At 45.5% G+C, this 26,145-nt stretch overlaps 1 protein-coding gene across 1 annotated transcript in view; it reads left to right on the forward strand.

The window, feature by feature from the left end:
• Impa2 (inositol monophosphatase 2) overlaps window positions 1-25,968 on the forward strand; it is a 46,297-nt gene extending 20,329 nt beyond the window's left edge. Inside the window, exons 3-8 of the mRNA XM_020178963.2 lie at window positions 2,451-2,555; window positions 4,678-4,723; window positions 6,617-6,725; window positions 21,129-21,237; window positions 21,791-21,942; window positions 23,155-25,968. Of these exons, the coding sequence (XP_020034552.1) occupies window positions 2,451-2,555; window positions 4,678-4,723; window positions 6,617-6,725; window positions 21,129-21,237; window positions 21,791-21,942; window positions 23,155-23,270 (637 nt within the window). The 3' untranslated portion in view covers window positions 23,271-25,968. The remainder of the gene's footprint in view (window positions 1-2,450; window positions 2,556-4,677; window positions 4,724-6,616; window positions 6,726-21,128; window positions 21,238-21,790; window positions 21,943-23,154) is intronic.
• Window positions 25,969-26,145: the final 177 nt, after the last annotated feature.

The following is a 26,145-nucleotide window of genomic DNA, read 5'->3' on the forward strand; positions in this document are numbered from 1 at the left end:
ACCTGCCCTGAGAGACCCATGGGCAAGCCGGCTGGGCTGCCTGGTGGATGGGTGCATCAGGCTGGACGTTTGGGCCCACAGACATGCACTCCCTTCTCCTTCCTGGCCCAGAAGCTTCCTCTCTGATTTCCTACTTGAAATCAGGTTTAAAAAGAAGGATTTCCCATCCCTCCTCACTTTCCTGGAAACTTTGTGTTTGCATTTCTACTCCTTTGACTCAAGCCATATCTTTTTGCTGCTTTTATCAGCTTTGTACCCAATTTGAGCTTTGGCACCTGCTCCTTGTAAGTGTGCTTTTAGGGTGTGGTGTGTTTTCTTTAAAAATATTACAAACTACTTTAGGAGAGGAGAACCATGGAGCTGCAGAAGATGACGTTAAAAACAGTATTAGTTCCTTAAGACTGGCTAAGAAAGTAACAGAGCAAATGGCACTTACAGTGCCACCTAAGTAGAATGGTTCTCTGTGCAAAACAGCTGCTGGGCTCAGGTGCCCAGGCTTCCCTACGCTGCCCTTGCATTGGTGCACCTAGCAGTTCCATCTGTGCTTGTCTGGGGAACACCAATCTCTGAGCATGGGCTCTACTTGGCACATCTGAGTCACATGTCTAGAGGCAATGGAGGGACTGACTGATGGGGGAGGCAGCTCCCAGGAGGAGGAAGCACACTGTGCAGCTGGAGTTCCTGGGTCTCTTCTGCCTTATCTGTCCATAGGCTGAGCTCCAGAGGCTAGGCCAAGCTGCCTGAGCTCTCCAGCCTCTGCCCAGTACTGCCCAATGCTGCTGCCAGCCTTGGCAGTCATGGGTTTTGCCTGTACTACCCACCATGACAGCCACTAGGCTTACGTAATTGTGGAATACTTGAATTTAGTTAGTGAGAACTGAACTAAGAAATTTTAAAGGATTTATTTAATTTAAATTTAAACAGCCACATATGACGAGTGACTGCTGTGACAGGCAAAGCAGTTACAGAGGTTTCCATTCTGTCTTGTCATTTGCAATAATGTATTGTCAGTCTTGTCTGCAAGCTCACTGATGCCAAACCTTAGGGCACATGGTTCCTACGGGGAACGTGGATCCAGGAGAGCTCTGAGGTAGATAGAGGGCAGCTGTGGATGACCATGATTGATAATGCACCAAATGGCAGCAGTAGGGCAGGAAGCAGTTATTTTTTACTCATTTTTACTTCTGAGCAAAAATTCGTTCTCTGGAGGTCTCCGTTTTCTCTTGTGTGGGTGTGGATAGAGCAGGAGAATGTAGTGGAAAACAGCAGAGCTCTGCGTTCATGTTCAAAACCTGTGTGTACTCAGGACGGGGCCTGGTACAACTGCTTCCACACTTGGGACAGTTTGGGATGTAGTCCAACAATGCGTTGTGTGCTTCAGATATTGCCTACTCTATAGCTGAGACACCTCCGAGAGAGTCTCCCAGGGACCAGCTCACAGGAGGCAGGGCTGTGAGGCAGACTTGGCCACAGGAAGGGATGAGGAACTTCCTGGATTTTGGTCTGAGCATCTGCGTTCTGGTGGAACCATGTGGAGAAAGCCAGGAGTTCCCTTTTATCCAGGTTAATCTTAAGATCTTGCTTTTCTTGTTGGGCTCCTAACAGGAAGATGGTGTGCTTATGGAAGGACAATTTAAGGAGACTTTTCCACAGAGGGCCTCATTACAAAGGAGGGGCTGGCTTGGGGCCCATTGCAGAGAGTGCAAGAGCCCGATGCTGGGAGCAGACTGCCTGTTCCTGAAGGAGGAGTGTTGAGGTCACCCAGAGGAATAGGGACTTCCATTCCTGCTTTCTCCCAAGCTAGAGACCAGAGAGGGGAGGGTAGAGGAGTTTCCATGGGGAATGGGATATATAGGGCCTGTGGAGTGGGTGACAGACCATTGTCACCTATCTGTGTCAGTGCAGGTGACAGTTAACTCCTCCATGCCCCCCGCCCCAGCACGGCCAGTAGGAAAGCCAAAGCAGAGCCTGGGCCCTGCTCTGCAGGCCAGCACTCCTCACCTTCTCTATGTCTCACTGGCCTCTTTGCTCCAGACTTAAGTGAGAGCAGAGTCTAGCTTTTCCTCTGTGGGATCTGTGGTCGGGTGCTCTGTGCTCTTATGTCTTTCCACCTGGTCTGCTCCATTTCCCTGGGCTCTTCCAAAACTCTGACATTGAGGACTCACTTTGGGGTTGGGGTGGAGATTGAACCTAGAGCCACATGCATGTTACACACTCTACCACCGAGTCACACCCCCACTCTGTCACTGTTTTCTCACTGGGTCAGAGGGCTGGCAGACAGATTGAGAAGGTGATGATCTTTGGAAGACTCTGCATGCTTGAACTGGAGAAACCATCACGAGATCTCTTTGCCGTGCCTCCTCTTTCTTAAATGCAACCAGAAGCAACTTGAGGCACGTTGCCTTGTGTTCCTAGTGTGCTTTCTCAAGCTGAGCCCCTGCCCCCGGCAGGTTCATTGCAGAAGAAGCCACGGCCTCGGGGGCCAAGTGTGTGCTCACCTCCAGCCCAACCTGGATCATTGATCCCATCGATGGAACCTGCAACTTTGTGCACAGGTGAGCAGGAGCTAGAAGTGCCTCCTTGCAGGATTTCACATGTCCTGTAAGTTTTTGTCTTTTCAAAAACAGTGTGTTTGAAGGCAAGGTATATAAACAAACCTCTACCAGGTTTATAGTCTCACGAAGAAGATGATGAAATCTTGATATTTTTTAAAAGGTTTTCTACTCATGAGAGGCTCTCATGAGTATATAAGGAAATCTTGTTTAAAAATGTTTTTGACTGGGGCAGTAGCCCAGGCCTATAACCTCAGCACTTGGGAATGTAGAGGCAGGAGGATTTGGAGTATGAAGCCAGCCTGGTCTACATAGTGAGAACTTGTCTCAAAAAAAAACAAAAAAAAAGTTTTGTTATGTTAAAATGTTGGTTGAATTTGAGAGGAATTATGAGAAGTTCTCCTTAGAAGAAGTCAGGGTTAGAAAAGGAGGCCTGTGCTCACCTGCTGCCGAGCTGAGATACAGTGTGTGGGACATGCTGGTGAGAATTAAGAGTGGCTTTTGGGATGGAATCAAACCTCTTGGGTGCAGAAGGCAGGCGGTTTGGGGAGGTCAGAGGCATTCTTGGAAGGAGCGGAAGGAAACTGAGCTGCAGAGCTGGGGAAGTAACAGACATGACTACAGAAACTCCCTAACAGTGATGAGTGTGGGAGCTGTGTGTATATGTCCATGGCCATGCATAAGTAGCCAAGGATCCAGAGGCATAGAACATGATGTGGCTTCTACCGAGGCAGTCCTCTGATTTGACTGTACCTGGAGCACCCTAGAGAGGCTTGTGTTCTGCAGACAGGGCTGCCCACAGGATCATGGGTGGATAAGAAGCATGAGCAGAACAGGCTGTGGGCTTATCCCTTGTTTGCCTCCATGGTATACTTGTATGTGAAACAATGCCAGGTGCTACTGTGTTGAGCATAACCACTTTCTAAATGAAGTTCACCTTGAGAATCAGTCATGCCTAGACAAGGTGACCCTTTTGAGTCAATGGAGTAGTGCCATCTGGTTCCACCAGGCTGTCACTTCAACTAAATTATGGCCTCTCCTGGGGTTCCCCTCCTGTATATTTCCCTGAGTGAGGTACCTGTGCACTTCTGTCCCACTTGTCATCTAAGGTGAAGGTGCTCATAACGGAGCAATGCAGTGGGCTAAGCTCCATCCCACAGGAAGTGCCACATGTTCATCTGAGGGTCTTTCTGGCTCTGGTGCCCCGTGGCCTCCAGTGTTTTCCTGTCTGTAGCCCTTCAGGGGACCTGGGACTGGAGAGTGAACTGGGAAAAAAGCATCCACCAAAAAACAGGCTCTAGCCTTGGTCTAACAGTTCCAGAACCTAAGGTCACAGCTGTAGTACTTAGTCTGTGCCACTTAGAAAGCCCCGTGGAGCTGAGGAAAGCTGCATGGGGCACATTTGCCTAGGGAGTAGTGGAGGTATATAGCCTGATCTTCAGTTTCCGGACACCCAGTGGTCAGGGCTTTGCTCATGAACATCTAGATTTGTAGTTTTTTTTTTTTCATTTTCTCACTCCTTCCTGTTTTTAAGCAGTGATCTTCTTTACATAAAGGTGATATTATTTTGAGCAACAACAACAAAATCACAAAATAAAACCACAGTCAAACTGTGACATAAAAACTGTCCCTCTAACACTGTGTTTTCCCTGCTGTTCACTGCTGGGAGCTCAAGCAAGAGACAGGGACAGAGGAGTGTTGCCATTGCTAGAAGGCATCTGGTGGCTCAGAGCTAGTAGTCTCGGGCCTGTGATGTTGCCTCTTGGGGCCTCCATGCCCAGCCTGGAATGGGGACTGGCTTTTTGGGGGGTTCCTGCAAACTAGAAATCTGATTATTAAAATCATCCCTAGTTGGGTATTAGATGATCATTGCTGAATTACATCAGTCTTATATGACTTTCAGAACATTGTTTTCTTCAAAATTAACCATCTTACAACATGGCCAGCTAGTCTGTTTATCTTGGAAGCAGTTAGTGAAATTAGGGGAAGTTGTTTTTTATAAAAAAAAAAAACCCTAGCCAGAGTGTAGAAAGGTTCTTATGATTGAGGGAAGGTACCATACAGCATGGACTTTGAGGGCTTTCAATCACATTTCACATGTAAACCATTCTGTTTTCTTTTACAGATTCCCTACTGTGGCAGTTAGCATTGGATTTGCTGTTCACCAAGAGGTACACACGGCCCTCCATTTTGGTTTCAGTCTCTACACTCCTGTTTGGTCTTTGCCATGTATCTTACTCATTACTAGTAAATCCAAGTATATATTTTTCAAGCCCAAGAAAGTAAACAAACACAGACTATTGGGGGTTTAGGGCCTTATGACTGGTGCTCACCCTTCACTGGTAGCTGGCCCGTTTCTGCTGAGGTCTCTTCATGGCTGCTGTGAAAGGCAATGTTCTGAGCAGATGCTCCATGCCAGTCTCCATCTGACCTCTAGAGCGTGTGACCTAGTCACAAGCAAAAAGGAATTCCTATTTTTGGATAACATTTTTAATCTTGATAGTCTATTCTTTTTCATCTCCCCCTGGCTGTTAGTATGAGAATATGGCTCTGTCAGGATTCCCAGAGACCTTCTGAACTAAGCAATAGCATGAGACCTTCAGAAAAGGCATGGACTGGAGGTTCAAGCAAGAGGGCTTATATCCCTGTAGTAACTACAGTCCTAGGTAATTAGGGATGGGAGCTCCATGTCTCTCAAAAGTGGCCCCCCTTTAGAACAGCATGTGTCATTATCATCCTCAATATCAGTATAGATTCTCCAGCACGAAAAGCATACATCTCAAAGAACTTAAGTCAGAGATCAGTAAAAACTTGAATGTTGAAATTTGGGTAAGGCATTGATAATTCAATGTTTTCTCTGTTCCGTATCACAGAGATCAGTGAGTACGGGATTCTCTTAAGGGTTGATGCTCCTGACCACCGGGTTACCAGTAATGGGAGAAAGGGTAACCAGGAAGGAGAACTATGGGCTGTGAAGGCTGACCAGTACTCAGCCTGTCTAGGGCCTTCTGTGTCCATCTCATGTTCCTGGAGACTGAGCACCAGATGTACCTGCTTGCAGTGCTGGCCCCCACCTGCCCCAGCCCTCCTCCTGCTCCAAAGGCAAGGCCAGGATATTTCTTATGGTCTTGAGGTCCCACCTCAGGCTGCAGAGGCCCACACAATTCTAGGGTTGACCTGGACTTGAGCATCCTGGTAGAGCCAGGAAGTGAAGGAGTCAGATAAGTATTGGTTGAGAGCTACCTACAAGCTGTCAGTGTTGACAAATGGTCCCCTCCAGAAACAATTCCGTTTTCTGTAAGTTGGAGCATCCATTCCCAGGTTGTACGTTGAGCTCACCCCACTGCTGGTCACTTTGCTAAGGCATCAGGCCTGGGTCTTATCCTCCAGAGAGATAGCACTTGGCTCAAGCCCAGACCAAGCATGCTTGCACTTGTAGCCCCAACAGCAAAAAGAAGGCAGAGTAAAAGAAACTGCAGTGCTTGGATGTAGTCATGTCACTTTTCTTTTTCTTGTTGTGGGGCTGTTGTCTGATGTTTTGCCACCTGACTCGTGATGCTATGGAATGCTCTGCCTGCTGAGGAATAAACCCCTCTGGACCATCTCTTTGCTCCGTCGAGCTGTCCTTGTGTTCTCTGGTTCTGTTGGCTCCACAGATGTGTCCTCCATTCCTCACATGTCAGCAACCTGGAGGGTATCTTATAGGGTTTGAATAGTCACAAATAACTTTTTCCCCCCAGTTCAAAAAAAAAAAAAAAAAACCCTTTATGAAGAATGAAGCTTTTTCAAGAAGTTTTGGTTACTAATGCTTGATTGTGATATTTTTTAAATACAGTTTTATTAATCTTGATATGTTTTTAAGCATAGTTAGGAAAAGAAAATGTGCTGTCACGTGCAGATCTAGTTTGAAATCTGATTTTCCATTCCTTTTTGGAAAGGTAATTTCTGTCCCATTGTCACTGTGCTAGTCAATGACAAGTGTAGTCCTCATCTTTGCATCACTGCAATTTCCTGTGCAAAACGATTGACCACATTTACTTTCTTCCTGCCCCTGCACCCCACAGCTGGAATTTGGAGTGATTCACCACTGCACAGAAGAGCGACTATACACAGGCCGGAGGGGTCAGGGTGCCTTCTGCAACGGCCAGCGGCTTCAGGTCTCCAGGGAAACAGGTGGGGCTCTTGTGGCTCATCCCAGTTTATTTCACATAGAGAAATGTGAATGGAAAATGCCAAACATCACCATCTCTTGCTGAAGGTTCCATCTCTTGTTAGGGGCATCACTTCCCTGATGGAGTGGGATATTGAGTCCAGTTTGTATCTCAGTGTCTTTGTTCATGTGTCCAGGAGGTTCGAATAGTCTCCTTCTGTGTGCACTCACATCTGTGATCCCGAAGGCTACAATTCCACTCGACATAAGAGTTGGTCTGGCAGAACTGAATGAGCAATCTAGGCCAAGGGCAGAGCATCTGTGGACAGTTTGCCATGCCCACAGGTAGTGCTATCCATGTGTGGTCTGCGGCTCCCAGGGTGTGGATGAACAGTGGTTGGTGTGGAAAGCAGTTCAGTTTCTATAGGAAGACAACCTCCCTGGGGCTGAGTTGTATAAGTAAGTGTTGTTTCCAGGCACCTTAGACGTGCCACTGTAATCCTAGCTCATCCTTATTTTCATTAGTGCAGAACCTCACGGACATTGGTAGCCTGCAGAACTGGAGCACTTGCACTGCCTGTATCTGCATGATGTGACCTGCCCTTAAAACTGGCCAGCTTAGCGTTTTCACACCTCCTTTTGGCCTTCCTCCCACACTTTCCCACATGTGGAACAGATACTGTAGGGGACAGAAAAATATCAAACAAAAGTAAAAAGAGGCCAGAGGAAGAGCAGCTGGAGGAGGGCAAGTCTTTAAAGGCTCGTGAATTGCCACATGATTGGATGTGAAAAAGTAGAGGGGTTATGGATATCGCTTAGTAGGAGAGCATTTGCCTAGCATATGTGAGGCCCTGACTTCCATCACCAGCACCACCAAAAAGAGGAAAATAGTATAGTTCTTCTTCCTTTCTGACTTGTGTGTTTCAGAAGCTGAACATCATAAAGTATCCACAGCCTTAGTACCACAACATTAAGGCTGTCTGCCTTCTCTCCAGCCTCTCCTCTGTGCCCACTGGCCTCTCTTTCTAGACCTCTTGCCTTTGCATCCTGTTTTCCTATCATCTCTCCTCTCTGGCTGAGGCCTGTGTGATGGCCTCAGAGGCAGTGAGGGGAGTAGGTGTGTAGCTACCTGCCACTGCTCTCCACTTGGCCAGGACCCAGCCTGTGTGGAGCTGATCCCACTGTGTGAAGGCAGCTAGTGAGAGATGGGCCAGCAGGACTGTGGGGAGGAGAGGTAGCCACAGCAGGGGCCATGTGTGGTCCAGTGCAGGACCAGGGCAGAGGAAAGGAGAATGCACAGGAGGCAGGGGTGCCAGCAGGACAATTCAGCAGTTTGTGTTCATGACTCCAGTCTGGGATCTGAAGAGTCCCCCAACCCTTCCCCCATTCTCCCAGAGTGTTTGGTTTGGCTGCATCAAGAAGCGTAAGTTACAGCCATGTTCTCTAAGAGGCACCTGATGGGGTAACACCATAGTGAGGAAGCAGGTCAGGTGAACTTTGCTTGGTTTCATCTAATTATGACACCAAGCTGTATTCGCACCCACTTCCTTGTCTTCCTTGTTGGCTGCCTTTGTAGCTCAGTCAGGTGTTGACTGACCCACCCTCCCCAGCTCTGGCTATTTCAGGTCCCACCAGGGTGGGAGTTGGTCTGGCTCTCACTGTACCTGCCTCTGAATAGGTGTCTGGGAACTTGGTAGAAAGGAAGAAGCTGCCATCCCCAGAGGTCCTTACTTACACAGGGTCACCAACTTCTCTCTACACACTGCCATGCTGTGTCCTACCTCTAAGAAGCACTTGTGTTTGCAGTTGTGACTTTGAAAGTCTATTGTGTTGTTTTCAGCCCTGATCATTGGATCTTTCCAGCAGATGAGATGCTGCATGTGCTTTGGACAGCAAGAACTTTGGGGGACTATGCAGACCTGGCTTCGTGTCCTGATTCTGCCTCCTGCTGAGACTGTGCCCAGAGCAAGTTAGGGGACCTTTCAGAACTCCAGTCTTCAGTTCTCATGCTTAAAATGCACATGCTGACAGACAGTAAGACAGTGAGTGTGCAGCTGTCTATGTGTAATACAGCACTTAGGAGGCTGAGGCAGGAGGTTGAGGTTGTGAGTTCGAGGCCAGCATGGTCTACATAGCAGGATCCTGTCTCACCCATCCCCCACCAAAAAAAAGAAAAGTGATTGTGAGGATTAAATAAAATTATGTGTATAAAACATGTAGCATTGGATATCTACATGGTATCCCAAAATGGGAGCCATTATCAAAGAAGAAACATGAGACTCAAGGCTTCTCCCTAGATTAATCAAGTTAATATGCATTGCTATTAGGACGTGTTTCTAGAGAAATTAATCATGAAACACCGTTCACCTTTCTCTCTCTGCTTTCCTGGCTCTCCCCTACTCTACCTTCTAGAATATTTCCTACAATGTTTCAGAAATCTCTTCACCTCTACACTGGGTAAAGTTCAGGGCCAGTGTTTTAGTAACTTTTTCTTTTAGGCAAAATTTTAGACACATGCAAGGTAGATAGTCATTTACAATGAACCCAGCCACCTGATGCTCAGCTCAGTACTTCCCACTTGCAGCTAGTCCTGCTTCCCTGTACCCCCAATCCTGAGCCAAATGGACAAGACCCTGGGTGTGTCCTCACCACTGTAAAAGTAATAATAATATTAGTAGTAGTAATAATGAAAAGTAAAGTACCAGGCATCATGTCACTTTGTAGCTAGCATCAGGGTATATCTCAAAAGTATCCTGGTTTCTCCTTCCAAGACATAATCACAGTACCAGCATCAATCACCACCAAAAATGAAGTATTTTTTAAATCATTCAGTATCCTGACAGTGTTCAAATACTCACTTGTCTCATTTTATAGAAAATAGCCCTTTGTGGCCTCAGTCAGAGCTTGGGGTCACCTTTTGCTCCTGGGTCTCTACTGCTGGCCTTTTCAGTGGATGGAGCTAGGAAACAACTTATTTTTTAAGTAGAAAATGTGTCCTGAGTTCATATTGATGTATGTGTGTATATGCATACATATGTTTTGTTGTTGCAGTGGTGGGGATCAAACCCAGGACCTTACAAGTGCTAAGCAAGAACTCTACCACTGAGCTGTCAGCCCCATACTGATGTTTTTAGTTCAAACACATGACTATAATCTTTTGTACTTAACTCTTCTATATCTTCTTGCCCCATGTTAGGATTACAGGGGTGAGCTACAGGTGCCCAGCTAAAATTTTGATAGTTATGTAAAAAGTACAGTGTTCCAAAGTCAAATGTATAAAACAAAATATATTCAAAGATATTCAGCTGTTCTTCTGGCCCTCTACCCCATTCTCTTTCTTTCCCTTATAGATAACCATTTAGAATATTTTATAGTTTATCATTCTGTTTATCTTAGGTATGTTTTTAAAACAAGCAGCTGTTTCATTTGTTTTTATTCTTTTTTCTGGTATAATTTTTGGTATATAGAAAGGTTTATATTTTTGTTCTAATAACTTTCTTTGTATTAACATTTTTATATAATATACTGAATCTTCTCTTTTGCAGTCAAGCTATCCTCTTCCCAGTGTGTTAGAAGATGGCACTTTTCACTCTGAGTAGCCTCGAGGCAGTGGGCAAGCCTACTCCCTGACCTCAGCCTCTCCCCGTTCTTACCACTTTAGGTGGGTGTGTGCATTGCACAGCCCTTTCCATTGTAAGCCATGTTCTTACCCTATACCGTCATTTAGCCTTGGTTCCCCAGGGAAATGCAAACATAACATCTGACACTCCATGCCACTGTTTCTCCAGTACTTTTGGTTGTGTAAAGTGCATTGTCTCACATGGCATTTCTGAAGCTTTTTGATCTTAGGAACAATCCATTTATCCTCCTGAGGAAATCACTGAAGACACGCAAAGCGCTACCTCTCTTGATACTTATGTATCGGAAGGTTAAGGTTCCTGGCATGGTGGCACACCCTAATGATTTCAGCACTGGGAGGCTGAGGCAAGAGAATGGCAAGTTTGAGGTCAGCTTGAGGTGACTTAGTGAGACTCTGTCTCAAATAAAAAAAAAAAAACTCTAGGAAAGCTTTAAAATACTTATTTTTAAAATGGAAAAGTGCATTGCATGTTTCATGGAAAATAACAAGGTTTCTAAAACACAAGAAAAAGGTACTGAGTTTGAACTTGGGGCTTCGTATTTACTAGGCAGGTGCTCTATATCACTCGAGTCACACCGCCAAAAAATGTTTGGTGTCAAACATTTGGTGACTCAAAAAATGTTTGAGTCACACCCCTAACACAAAAAATGTTTAAAGCCAGGCACAGTGGCTCACACCTGTAATGCCAGCTAGTAGAAAGCAGGCATCAGGAGGGTCAGGTTCACCAACCCAGGCAAAAAATTAGACCCCATATCAACCAGCAAGCTGGGTGTGGTGGTATGCCCTGTGAGAAGAGGATAGGATTCTGAGGCCAGCCCTGGGCAAAAATGCAATACTGTATCTGAAAAATAACTAAAGCAAAAAAGGACTGGGGGCGTAGCTCAAGTCATAGACTACCTGCCCAGCAAGCTCAAGGCTCTGAGTTCAAAACTTACTGCCATTAAAAACAAAACCAAATTTAGTGAGGACTAGGGCAGTGTTTTACTGTCTCCAAATCTTTTTATGTCAACTAGAAGAAATCCAGATTCTCGTATGTGCTTCTGTGTTCAACCATTTATAGCATAGTACTACGAGTTACGAAGAGAACCTGGCCTTAGGGAGACGTGTAGTAGTCAGAAAGGGAAGGAGCATTTTAACCATGTTGCAGATAATTGAGATACTCTCTTTTGATACTAAACCAAAACTTAGTAAGCACTGGATTTTCACGGGTTAGTTGCAATGTGGACTCTGATGGCATAGTGATTTACTTGTTTATTTATTTATTTTATTTTGGTGGCCCTGGGGTTTGAACTCAGGGCCTCATGCTTGCTAAGCAGGTGCTCTTATGGCTTGAGCCACTCTGCCAGCCCTTTTTTGTGGTGGGTTTTTTTGTTTTTGTTTATTTTTAAACCACTGTCTTCCTGATCTCTGCCTCCTGAGTAGCTAGGGTTACAGGCATCTGCACCCAACTGCATAGTGAATTTTTTTTGTACTCAGTTATGTTGAAATCCACTGGGCTGTTTTGTACTTTTGTTTTTCTTGTTTGGTTGGTTGGCTTGGGGTTTTTCTGGTTTTTTTTTTCTTTTTGCTGTGCTGGGGATGGAATCCAGCGCCTTGCTTATATTAGGCAAGCACTCTAGCCACTGAGCTGTACCCTCAGCCCTATCTTAGCTTTGAATGGGTCTTTACCCAGGGATGATTGTGTTGTAACATCGTGAATTGGTCATTTGGAAGGTGGGTTCACAGATTTTCAGCTATTCTAAATGTTGACACATTTCATTATAAAATAATTACAAAAGATTATATTCAGTGATTTCACTATTTGTCTCAGAAGTCTTACTGTTAGGAAGGTGTCCCACTCAGAGTGGTTGATGCAGGTTTTCCCAAGTTCTAATTTCCACTTGCAAGGGTGAATTTTATCATTGGTTATCTTGGCCACTGAAGTGGTGGACTGAATTATTCCTTTTCCTTTTTCACTTCCCAATACCCAAGTCTTAATAACTATAGTTTATCTAAATTCTCTTTGTTTTCTTCCCTCCTTGTCACAAAGAATATTTTTTAAAAACAGTATTTAATGCAATTAGGTTTTTTGTGATGATACTGAAATTTAACCTCTCAGGATCTTCTGCTTGCTAAGCAGGTATCCTACACTTGAGCCATACTCTTTTTCCTTTAGTTATTTTTGAGATAGGGTCTTAGCATTTATGCCCGGCCAGCCTGGACTATTATCATCCTCTTTACACTTCCCCTGCAGCTGGGTTGGCAGGCATGTGCCACCATGCCCAGCTTTTACTGGCTGGCCTCAAATGGCAATTCTCTGATCTCCACCTTCCAAGAAGCTAGGACTATAGGCATAAGCCACCATGCCCAGCACAATTAGTAACTGTTACAGCTTCATCATTCTTAAGTGCACCTGACATTTTTTCCCACTCTGCATGCATGGTGGAGATGCATTTAGGCCCATTGCCTTTGGGCCTGTGTTGAGGTAGAATATCATGGCAGGAGCATGTGGCAGAGGAAACTGCTCACCTCATGATAGCCAGGGTGTAAAGACAGGAAGGGGCTGAGTTCCCAATATCCCCTTCAAGGGCACACCCCTCATCAACCTAACTTCCTCCCACTAGGCCCTCCCAATAGTACTGTAGGCTGGAGACAAAAGTCTGTAACATGTGAGCCTTTAGGGGACATTCAAGATCTAAACTATAGCACCCAAGATTCTAAACAGACTTTTTTTTTCCGGCAGCACTTGGAGTTAAACTCATAACCTCTTGCTTGCTCAGCAGGTACTCTACCACTTGAGCCGTATCACCAGTGTTTTTTTGTTGTACTTATTTTTCAGATAGGGCCTCATAGTGATGCACAGCCTGGACTGTGATCCTCCTCTTTGCGCTTCTTTGTGTAGTTAGGATGGCAGGCACACACCAGTGTGCCCAACCATCGGTTGAGATGGGGTTTCATAAACTTTTTGCCTGGGCTGGCCTTGAACAGCCATGTTCCCAATCTCTGCCTCCCATATAGCTAGGATTACAGGCTTGAGCCACCACACCCAGCTCATGTGGGTAAATCTTAACATTCTAATAAATTTGGAAGAATTTGGGCATGTTTGTAGAAAGACAATGGTATAAGCACAGTCACAGGAACTATATGCTCCAGACATTAAAGCACATTCTTCTCTCTCTGCAAGCACATCTCTCAGTGGTTTGGATCGTGCATGTCCCCGAAAGGCCTGTGTGTTAAAGGCTTGGTTCCCAGCATGGCACTATTCCGGGGCGGGGGGGGGGGGGGGGCGGGGAGGGGGTTAGTAAAACTTTTAAGAGGTAGGGCCTAGATAGAGGAAGTTAGGTCATTGGGGGCACATCCTTGAAGGGGATAAAGGGACCCAGCCCCTTCCTGTCTCTCTGCCTCCCGGCAGTGATGAGGTGAACAGGCCTTATCTGCCACATACTTTCACCATGGTGTACTGGGCTACCATAGGCCCAAAGCCTCAGGGCCGAGCAACCATAGACTAAAACCTCTGAAACCTGTGTGAGCCAGAATAAACCTTTCTTTTAAGTTAATTATTTCAGATATTTTGTCACCATAATGAAAAGCTTATTAATACAGTGTACAAATGGCTTTCTCCTTTTCATTTTAAGATGTGAAATTGCTCTTAAGACAGTAGTACTCTTTGAGACAAAGAGTATTTAACTTATTATTGCTTGACCAGAACAAGGGTTTTCAGACTGTCAGGAGTCAGAAACTTTTTTTTACCTTAAAATCTGTTTGAGAGAATATATAGAGGTGCTTTACATGATAATCTGTTAGATTTTTTTACCTTGGTAAAATATGTAGCGTAAGATTTGCCATTCTAGTCATTCTTTAGCAGACTGTTTAATGGCATTAAATACATTCAAAGTTTTGTACAGCCATCACCATGATGTGTTTCTAAAATTTTATCACCTCAAACAGGAGCTCTAGCCTTTGAGTATTAACTCCCTATTCTCATGCCCAAGGAATCACAGAGTACTTAAAATTAAGTCTGTCTGTCTGTCTTTCTCTATATATACTAGCATTTGATTAGTAAGTAAAATATAGTAAATGTAGCTCAAAGGGTAATAAAATATAAGTATCACAAGAATTTTTCATAACTAGTCAAATGGCATAATATGAGTAGGTAAAGGGCATTACAGTGAATTACATTTCTTTTTCTTTTATCTGAAGCAAAATAACACAGTAGAAAGCCTTTTGCCTTTGCTGGAAACACTCAGAGTTCCTTTGAACTCTGTGCTTGATTTCAGAATGAGAAGGAATGAGTTCATGACAAAGGTGCTAATTCAGAGAGATCTGTTAATAGTTTAAACCTATGTTGTTCCATACCCAAATAACCTACCAAAATAAATCCTTTCATGAATCACAGCCCCAAGTCTAAGCCCCACCATGTCTAGACTTCAGGTCTGGAGCAGGTCACTTCCTATCTTAAAATAAGAACGGTAAGGTAGTGGCTCTGAAGCACCCCACACAGGCCTGTCTGGAGGCGAGGTGACTTGAGCTGTTAACTGTGTCCCCATGACTTAATTTCCCGTGATAGCCCTGGGATACTTACTGAAGACCCTGCTGTTCTTGCATCCACTCTGCATGTAGGGAGCACCTGCCTGTCTAGGCTGCACAAAGCCCTTCCTCCGCGTGGAGGCATAGTTTGATGAGGCCTTGACGTAGGGATCAGTCTCCCCTTACAGACCTGACCAAAACAGGTCCTCCCTTCAGAAACTGATCGTCCAGCTTCCTAGCTCTTGGAGAGAGGGTTGCATCTTTGTGCTGTCTTTATTATGACACTAGAACCAGGAAATGCCCTGGATGTGAGAACTTCATTCTCTCGATCTTACCTCTCAAAGACAATCACTCTTAAAGTATATATCCCAAAGGGAGGGATACCTCTCAGGGGTTTGAAAAACAGTACAGGATAACTCCTATCCTAGCGGGGTTGGGGAAGGCTTTTGAGACTCATAAAGCTTTTTTGGAAAATTTTATCAGAATCTAAAATATGTGTACTCTTTGATTCCAAAAGCCCACTAGTATTAACGTCTTTTTTAAAAATTTGCTTGTAGGAAATAAATGCTTTTCTAATTGTAAGAAATTGTGACAGGACTGTGTTTTTCTTCACTGATTTGCTAGAGGGTTAAACTGGATACATGTCTGAACTAAAGGTAAATGGGAAACAACAGATGAAGTTCTGAACCGTGTTTAGAACTTCTATGGAGAATCTGACATTACCAGTGGAAGCATTCAGAGTGCTGAAATACTTTGGTGTATTAATGTATCTTTAAAATATCCACTTGGGCTGGGCACCGTGGGTCATAACTTTAATCCTATCTACTCAGGAAGCAGAGATCAGAAGGATTGTGGTTTGAAGCCCGGGCAAAGACCCTATCCCGGAAAAACCCCTCACAAAAATAGAGCTGGTGGAGTGGCTCAAGATGAAGGCCCTGAGTTCAAGCCCCAGTACCATATATATATGGTGTAGAGATTTTACATATATATATGTATATGTAGGAAAGATGTTTATTATAGCATTGTTTACAATCATAAGAACTGAGAGCGTCTACATGCAGGAAAATGGTTAAGTAAATTGCTCTGGTTGCAGGGAGTGGGATAGAGTGCAGTCATAAAGGGGAAAGTAATGGTGGTCAAAGAAAGACGTGTATGGCACGTTCTTATATCAAAAAGAGCAAGTAACAGGATGACCTTTAAAACTGTTTTTTTAAATGTGCATATTTGTGGCTATATGTATGATTTGATCTGAAATGTTCCCTGAAGGCTCAGGTGTTCAAGACTTGGCTGCCAGCTGGTGGGCTTTGTGTGTGTATGTCTGTCTGTCTGTTGTGTTGGGACTTTTTGGAAGTGCTTGGTTCATCAGGACTCTGATTTCATCAATTGAGCATTAACCCATAGATGGAGTCATAAATTGATGACATTATTAGACAGTGGTGGACACTCAGGAGGTGGGACCCAATTGGAGGAGGTAGGTCACTGGGGGTGTGCCCAGCTTTTGTCTCTCTTTGCATCCTGGCTGCCATGAGGTGGGCAGCTACTGGTACTCATTCCCACCGTGACATTCTGCCTCACCTCAGGCCCAAAGCAATGGATCCATGGACTGAAACCATGATTCAAAATCAGTCTTTGGTCTTAAATTGTTTCTCTCAGGCATTTGTCACAATGATGGAAAACTAACATGATGGTGTAAGACTCAGAGTTAGATAAGTAAAGAAGATGCAGGGTAGGACCAGGCAAGGTGTCTCTTCCCACATGGCCACCTCTGTAGCAGCTCATCCTTCCCTGGCTAAAGCAGCATGCAGGCCATCCCATTTCCCTCCTCCTCTTCTTTCTTTTTTTTAGTACTTGATTTTTTATTTTTAGAGCAGTTTGAAGTTCACAGCAAAATTGAGCAGAGTTTCTTCATTGCCTCTGGCTACACACATACGCAGCCATTCTCAGCATCCCGCACTGGAGGAGCACACTTGAACCAAATGCAATGGGTTCGTATCTTGGTGATTGCAAAAGCCAAAACAAGCATGGCCACGACATAAAAGGATGGAGAAAGACTTATTACCTGCAGCAGATAAAGAGAGCATGGAGTTATTTCCAAAGCAATGCCCAACCAGAACAAAGAAATTGTGGAGATTTTATTGGGGGAGCCTATGCATGTTCATGTAGGAAAGCATTCTAGGGGGTGGGTACATTCCTCAGTATGCTCAGTTTAAGGTCATAGTTCAAGAAGGAAATGTACCAAACACATGTTTTGGTGCAGGTTTAGCCCAAAGTCATGGAGCACATATTCAGAAAGTTAAAATGGACTGGGTGCAGTGGTTCACACTTATAATTCCAGGTACTTGGGAGGCAGAGATTGGAAAGATTGCAGTTCTTGGCTAGCCCAGGCAAAGTTAGCAAGACCCTATCTCAACCAATAAGCCAGGCATGGTGGGGCACATCTGTAATTGCACTTATGCAGGAGACATAGGTAGGAGGATCACAGTTAAGACCAGCCATGGACAAAAAAAAAAAGAAAAAGAAAAATGAGAAAAAATAACTAAAGCAAATAAGAGTGGGTGTGGCTCAAGTGGTAGAGCATCTGCCGAGCAAGTGTTGAGGCCTGAAGTTCAAACTCCAATGCTACCAAAAAAAGAAAGGTTAAAATGGCAGGCAGGAATGTTTCTGGGCATGCTCAATTTTCTGCAAAAAGATGTAGCTGAAACAAAATGAAAGGACACTGAGAAGGTGTATTACTACAGGAGTTTGCCCCTAAAGGTGCCTGTCGTGCTTAGCAGCTAGCACATTGTTACAGTCTGTGGAGTGACGTTGACACGTCACTATCACCCAAGGTCCCTAGTTCACAGTAGAGTTTGCTCTTGGTGAAGCACTTTCTGAGGATGGGGGATATATTAATGACATGTCTTTATCATACAGAGTAGATTCGCTGCCCTAAAAACTCAGTCTCCTAGTCCTCCCTCCAAACCTCGGCAACCATGATCCTTTACTGTCTCTACAGTTTGAGCTTTTCCAGAATGTCATATAGTTGGAGTCGTACTGTGTGTGGCCTTTTCAGATTTGCTTTGTATCTTTTCATGATTTGATAACTTCTTTCTTTTTTTTAACATTTTTGTTAACATATATCAATTGGGGGGGGTTCGTTGTGACATCGCCATATGTGCTAAAAATGTATCTTTGTTAGGTTCACCCCACCTTCCTTCTCCCTCATCCCTTGCCCACTACTTAACTTGATTGACAGGTGTCTTTGTTCTGCTTTCACATGTAAAGTGCATCAGTCGTATTTATCCTCCTTCACCCCTCCATGCACCCTCCCCCTCTCACTCACACTTACCCCCAACAGGACATAATTTACCTTCCTGCCCTTCATGTTTTTAAGTGTATGCTCATTGTTCAGAGGTGTGCCTGGTATTTCACATGTGGGTATGTTGTTACTTTAATCAGATTAACCTTATTTTACTCTCACCCTTCCCCCTATTTTTCAAGTTTTCAGTGTGTTTTGTTATGACATGTTCCTACACAGATGCAATGCATTTCAATATTATTCACTATCGTTTTCTTTCTTCTCCCTCGACCCCCTTCTCTGCTCCGACAGTCCCACTATTATAAAAATGTTCTATGTATGTGTATATATGACCATGTTTGAATTGTGTATATGTTTATCTTTTGGTTCTGTCTTCCACATATGAGAGAAAACATGAACTTTTTCTTTCTGAATCTAGCTAACTTCACTTAACATGAGGGTTCCAGTTCCATCCATTTGCCTACAGATGACATAATTTCATTCTTCTTTATGGCTGAATATGCTCCACTGTGTATAGGCACCACATTTTCTTAAGCTATTCATCAGTTGTAAGGCACCTGGGATGTTTCCATAGCGTGGCTGTTGTGAGCAGTGCTGTGATGAACACGGCTATGCAGGTGTCTACTATATCCTGACTTATATTTCTTTAGATATATGCCCAGGAGTGGTGTGGCTGGATGATATGGTGGTTTTATTTTTAGTTTCCTCAGAGGAACCTCCATACTGCTTTCTGCAGTGGGTGTGCTCATTTAAATTCTCATTGATGGCTCATTTCCTCTGAGCACTGAGTAATACTTCATCTGATGGTGCCAGTGTCCACTCCTCTGCTGAAGGACTTCTTGGTTGCTTCCAAGTTAGCGCAATTATCGGCAAAGCTGCTAATGAGCATCCACGTGTGGGATTTGTGCAAAAACAACGTTTTCAACTCCTTCCAGTGTGTGTCACAGAGCACAGTTGCTGGATCGCATGGTAAGAGGCTACTTAGCCTTGTAAGAAGCTGCCATGCTGTCTCCAAAGTGCTGGGCCAGTTTGCACTCCACCAGCGTTGAATGAGCAAGCCTCCCTGTGGCAGCGTGATCTTGCCAGGGCTTGGCACCGCCGGTGCCCACGTGGCTACTCAGCAGGCCCAGTGGTGTTTCACTGTTGTGTTAATTTGCATTGCTCTGAAGACGGGTGTTGTGCTGCATCTTTTCGTTTGCTTTTTGGCTAGCTGTGTCTCTTTGGTGAGTCCAGTTCCTGATTTTCATAGGCACTTCACAAATACAACATTTTATCTTTCAAAGAACACTTTTTTGGCACTATCAGGTTTCAAAGTCAGGCCTCATACTTGCTAGGCAGGTGATCTACCACTTGAATCATGTCCCCATCCCTTTTTTGTTTTAGTTATTTTTCAGATAGGGTCTCGTGCTTCTTTCCTGGGGCTAGTGTCAGACTTCAGTCCTCCTACCTACACCTCCTGTAGCTACGCCTGTATAGCTGGGATTTCTAGGTGTGCTTCACCACACCCAGCTTATTTGTTGAGATGGGGGTCTTGCTAACTTTTCAAAAGAATATTTTTAACTAACATACTTATAATTCAGAGTTAATTTCCCCCAAATAAGTGTTGTGTATAGTATCAGATTCTTAGACTAGTCAGTAAAATTCTACTTAACTCAAAGATTCTTCCGATAAATTTAAAACACTGTGATTTTCAGTTGGTTGTGGGTGTGTGTGTGGGTGTGTGTGGGTGTTACTAGAGATGGACCCCAGAGCATCCTGCATGCTAGGCAAGCACTCTGCCACTGAGCTACACCCTCAGCGGGTTGGGATGCTGGTATTTGAGGGAAGGCACTCACTCCTTCATTCAGTGAAGGCACTCACTCTTCCCTAAGTGCCTGGCCCTGAGGATGTCGTCAAAGCTCCCCCGTAACCCTGCCTAGGTTTGTGGCCAAGCAAGGGTGGGTAGGAAGGTGAGCAGTGGGAAGGTTAACTGGCTCCTGTTCACAAGGCACCATGGCCATTCCAGGGAGTACCTGGCACTGCAGCCTCTGTGTTGGCATTGCCACGCCCAGAGCCCCAGAGGTGCAGTGTTAGCTCAGCCTTTGTTCTGGGTGTGTCAGGTGGTGAGTAACTGGGACCTATGCGGGTGTGGGTGGAGCTTACTGTCTGAGGAAGCATTAGGGTCTACAGCAAGGACTCTGTGATAAGAATGGAGGATTTATTTGGAAATGCCAGTACAGTTGGGCCTGTGGAGTAAAAAGACATAATGGAGGCTGTTTCTCCTGTGCTCGTGGAGTCACTCTATCGTGGGACAGGACAAGTTTGGCATGTGTGGACATGTGACAAAGTCACACTGCTGCTTATTTCCCCACAGCGAGTCTCAGTCACATCCCTGGACACCAAGAGCCAGGCTTCCTACTCTGGCTGCATCACCTCATTACTGTGTAAGCCAAGCACTTGGCTCAAGTGCTCTGTGTGGCCCCTGCGTGGAGGAGATCGGAAGTTCACAGGTGACGGCCTTCCTGTACCCGCTCGCCCCTGCAGCGGCTCCCCTCCCCCAGTGATGATGGAATCCTGAGTCACTTTCTCCTCAGGAAGATGTCCAGCCCTGTGGTCATAGCATTTAGACAGTTTTGCATTAAACATTTTTAGAAAGGAAGGCATTTTTTTCCCTCCAAACATCAAGTGGTACTCTGGTAGAGTCATTCGTTTTCATTTGTCATTGAATAGTAGTCATTTTCAAAGAAAGACCTGGAGAGTCTGTTCCTAGGCAGTCAATCTGAAAAGAAACCCATCAAAAGGAAGAGGGACAGCATGGCCCTAGAGCCCTTACTTTCCAACACAGCCATCAGAAAGACTTTGCAGCATCAGGTACTCCACAGCTGACCTGCTCTGAGAAAGAACAGAGGCAGATGTTAGAAGCTTGCTTGCTTCGGAGAAAACCCAGATGATTTCCTCACGGCCAGGCCTGATCTCCCTGCTGGCGGGAATTCTGTTTTGCAGATCTCTCAAAGGCCTTGGTTCTGACAGAAATTGGGTCCAAACGTGACCCGGCTACTCTGAGACTGTTCCTGAGCAACATGGAGCGACTGCTCCACGCCAAGGCTCACGGGTACGGATTCTGGGTCTGGGAACTCCTGGGGCAGGTGTAGGTGACACCAGCTTGGGAGGCCCCTCTGTGGGACACTCGGTTACCAAGCATCAGGAAATGGATGGGTCCTGTGTCCCTTCTGACCTGTGTTTGAGAGTCCAAGTAACTAGCCTTGGGAACCTCAGCCACTGAGCCTTACAGTGACTTGCTTGAGCAGAGTCTTGCTCTGATCTGTTTCACCCAAGTGTTCATCCCTCCGTCTGCGCACACTGGAGGCTCTGCTGTTACGTCACATGGTTCGTGGGGTTAGACCTTAGACCTTTAGCTGCCCAGGCCATGGTCCAGACCCGCAGCCCCCATGACTCACAGCAGCAGTCGTAGCATAGTGTTGAACGGGCTTCTCCAGGCCCTGAACTCTGCATTCCGAGTTGATGGCAGAAGTCTTTGGCTCATTTTTGGGTGTGAGCATGCCCAGTAAGGGGTGAGGGGGTCAAGCAGCACACACGCCGTGTCACAGTGGCAGGCACACTGCCCATTTGACCACATCTGTCTGTCCTCTTTGCCTCTCCCCTAGGGTCCGAGTGATTGGAAGCTCTACCTTGGCGCTCTGCCATCTAGCTTCAGGGGCTGCCGATGCCTACTACCAGTTTGGACTGCACTGCTGGGACCTGGCCGCTGCCACAGTCATCATCAGGGAAGCAGGAGGCATCGTGATGGACACCTCAGGTGAGCTCTGTGGCCATCAGCCACCCTCCTTCCCTCAGGCCCACAGCAGAAACTAGAGTAGGTAGCACTGTGGGTGGGGCACTGCCTGAGGTCCCCACCACACTGGATTCCCGCATGTCCTCAGAGTTCTGCAGACAAAGCCATACAGGGCGCGTGATGACAGTGACTAGCACAGGCAGCTTCCTTCCTGCCCTCACAGGTAGGTCATTCTTGGCCAGAATGATAGACTACCATTCCACATTTACACCACCCACTGCTTTCCAAGGGCTTCCACTTATGCCCAGACCCCATGAGAATCAGCAGAGTCTACAGAGCAGGAGTCATGCTCCCCCAATCTTTGTAGCCCAAAGTTGTATCAGCACTAGTACCCAGCACAAGCCTGCTGGGTTTCAGAAGAATAGACTGGAAGTTGTTCTCCCTCAGGGCCTTGCAGGTGGCTGACTTTCCCCGCCTCCAGAGAGCATCAGTGAGCTCCCTACTTAGGTCAAGAGTAACCAAGACCTGGTGAATTTCTTGCTACATTCCATTTTCTCCTAGCTTGTAACCCAGATCTTATTGGCAAAAACACCATGGCCCAGTCTTAACTACTGGATGTATAGGGTGGATATTCTGTGGTCTGATTCCTACATTGTTCCTGTTTCTCCTTTGAAAGTCATAAGTGCCAGAAAGGCATAAAAGGGAAGGGGTGTGAGTCTCAGGCAGCATGACTACACAGCCCAGGGTCACATTTGAAAAGCATCCTGCACTCTGGATTTTACCACAAGCACCTTGATCAGTCCTGGCAAGACAGGGCACACAGGACAGGCAGGCTCAGGTCCCCCCATATTCAGACTCACTGAGTTGGGGGTGGGGCCTTCATTCTATAGACCCCAGTGACTCATGTAGTAAAGTATAGGACAGATTGCTTCCCAACCCTGGTCTAACCCATCTTTGCATTTACCGGACTTCACATTCCACCAACAGTCTCTGAGGTAGAGGCTCAGCTCAGTACAGCATTGACTGCAGTTGACCACTTTCTCACTGGGGTAGAGCAGATGGAGAGAATCTCCATCCTTCCTTCTTTGCCTAGTTCATTTCTAGAACACCTATTGGGTGCAGGACCTGGACTCCCTCATAGTCCCATGGACCATTTTCCTGTGTATGTGTGTGTAGTACAAAACTGTTGGGCCAGTCCAGTAACCCAGGTGTCTACTCTCTCCCCTTTGTCCTCAGGTGGACCCCTGGACCTCATGTCTTGCAGAGTGGTTGCTGCCGGTACCCGAGAGTTGGCAATGCTCATAGCTCAGGCCTTACAGACTATTAACTATGGGCGGGATGACGAGAAGTGATCAAGTGCCAACACAGCAGTGAGGTCCCAAGGATGCAAAGGCTTTTCTGGGAGGCTGCACTTGGTAGCAGTTCCCTGGGGAGGAACCGCCCCAGTGGCCAGTGCTCTGAGACAGGTGTCTCACTACCCCAAAGGGAGATGTGCTGAAGTGTAGCTCACTTTCTAAATCTCGTTTCTTTCACTGGGACTTGGTGCTTAACTGGTTTCTGTCTCTAATCTCATGTAGGCTTTTTCAGGTTAGGACATGTCCTTCTGTCAGGGACAAACCCAAATCTTACGAGATGCACATTAGTAATCCAGTCTTGATTTTTTTTTTCCAGAGTGTATATCTCAGGTACTAAGACTTAGAACTGCTGGTCAAGTGGACTTGCTGTCAGGGCCTCTTCTGCCTGTGGTGCCACAGAATGCAATAAATGAGAATTACAGCACTCTGCTCATCGGTTCCCACAGTGTCGCCCCAGATACCCCACAAGGTCCCCTGCTCTTGGGAAAGGTTTACACATTAGAGCCTGAAGTTGTCAGTATGGGCTGCTTGTCTACTGCCTTTGATGAGTACTCAGACAGTAACGTCAGTAATCATGATACTATTAAACTCCAAGAAATCTTACATGACTGACAACAGGAAAACCAGTAGCTCAGAATCACATCTCTAGATGCTGATCAGTTTGAAGAGAAATTGCAATGTATTTTCTTGGCCTTAATTTGTGTCTCTTAAGGAAGTAGAATTGTTTATGTAACTAATTCAAGCAAGGCTAGTTTAAACATGGAGAAAGTCACTCTCAAAACAGAAGATGCCAACCTATTTTTTTCTCTCTTCCTCATTTACCACCCACAATCACCGTGGTCAGTCAGCCTGAGGTGTTTGGGAGTAGGCTGGGAGAGCTGAGTTATCCTGTCTGCCCAGCAGCTGCTCTGTGTTACTGCCTTGGCCACCAGCCGGAGGTCAGATCTCCTGGTACAGGAGGACCCAGTCCCAAGCCAGACTTCCTGCCCTCTGGCCTCACCTTGCAGGGGTGCTTGGGATGGGCTGTGAGGGTGTGTACAGACCTAGCAGTGCTTTGCTCAGCACTGGCTCTCAGCAATAATGAGCCCTCCACCAGCATCCAGAATCTTCCACCTGGAGCTTCTCTGGTGAGAGGGAACCAGGAGCACTCAACATCCATCCAATCCCAGCTCTGAGTGCAGCTCATCAGGACATTGACCCAGGTGCTCAACAGATGCCTCACACCTGGAACCAATCTGCCAGCCAGAGCGTAGCATGGAGATTTTCTTCCTGAGTTTTGTTTATGCTAAAACATTAGGGCAACATTCAAAGAACTTTTTGTTCCCCATAATCTCAGGGAACTATGGTACTTTCTCCTTCCCAGCCTCTATACTGCTTCCCTGTTATATAGAAAAATGCCCTGCAGGTCAGGTGCAGTGGCTGACATCTTTAATTGCCAGCTTCTGGGGAGACAGATTGGGAGGATCATGGTTAGTGAGACCCCATGTCAACTAACAAACTGGGTGTGATTGTACGCTACTCAGGAGGCATAGGAGGAGTGTGGTCCGAGACCAGCTCCAGGCAAAAACACAAGACCCTACCTGAAAAAATAACTAAAGCAAAAAAGGATTTCGGGGCTGGCTCAAGTGATAAGAGTACCTGTCTAACAATCATGAGACCCTGAGTTCAAATCCCACTACCACCAAAAAAATACCCCAAAATTATGTATAAGGGAGACTTCATTGAAATCTACATATATCTGAATTTAAAAAAAAAAAAATGCTGGGTGAGTGGCTCATGCCTGTGATCCTGGCTCCTCAAAAGGCAGAAATCTGGGATTGTAGTTCAAGGCTAGCCCGTGCAAAAAGTTCCTGAGACCCCCATCTCACCCAAAAAAAGCTGCACATGGTGACACACGCCCATCGTCCCAGCTATGCAGAAAGTGTAAATAGGGGGATCTTGGTCCAGAAGGTCCCATGAAAAAAGACTGGAGATATAGAGAGCCTACCTAGCAAGTAGAGGCCCTTCGTTCAAACCCCAGTACCACCAAAAAACTGAAGATGCCAAAATATTCTAAACAAATTTGTTATTTTGAACATAAAATCTAGGAGTTGCAATTTTGAAAATACTGATGGGGATATTTGAGCATAGGTTTTTTTGTTTTTGTTTTTTTCTTAACTCCGGTACTGGGGATTGAACCTGGGGCCTTGTGCACATTAGGCAGTCACTCTACCACTGAGTTACATTCCCAGCCCTGAGCATGAATTTTAATGCTTGAAGATTTGAGTTGTGCACAGAAAGCATGGCAGTACACCACACAAGGGCCAGAACTCTAGGTCTGAGTTAAGTTGTGGCTTCATACTAAATACCCCCGTGACCATGGGGAAATCATTTGAGGGAGCCAAGGCCCCAGACAGCCTCCAGAACTCGTGTGTTAAAGATCTCCAGGGCTCATTCCAGATTACTTTCCCTCATCTTGAGCCTGTAAGTTCTATACATGTCTGCCAGAATTACTGTGGGAAGAGAGAAGTCTGCTTTCCAGCTATAATAGGAAGTTACTTGTTCTTAGTAACTGAAATTTTGCTTATTTCCATCATCATTTGTAGAACAAACACGGTCAAAAATTACAGCATTTTGTAATCATTTTGTCTTTGAAGAAATGGAGCCTGTTACATCCAACCACCCTCCTGAAGAGTAAAACTCCTCTGTCCTCTGTTGCGGTCATCTTAAGGAGACTGAATTTGGGTGGTTTTTGTTTTTTTCCATCTCTAAAAATAGCTCGATTTGCCATTTTACTGATTGATCCACATTCCTTCTAATGGTACTTTTCAACAAATAGATTTTTAAAATAAGAGTTTTAAAGGTATGTTCAAGATTCACCAGATTTTTTATC

The sequence above is a fragment of the Castor canadensis genome, chromosome 4 (assembly GCF_047511655.1).
Source record: "Castor canadensis chromosome 4, mCasCan1.hap1v2, whole genome shotgun sequence".
NCBI classification, from domain to species: Eukaryota; Metazoa; Chordata; class Mammalia; order Rodentia; family Castoridae; genus Castor; species Castor canadensis.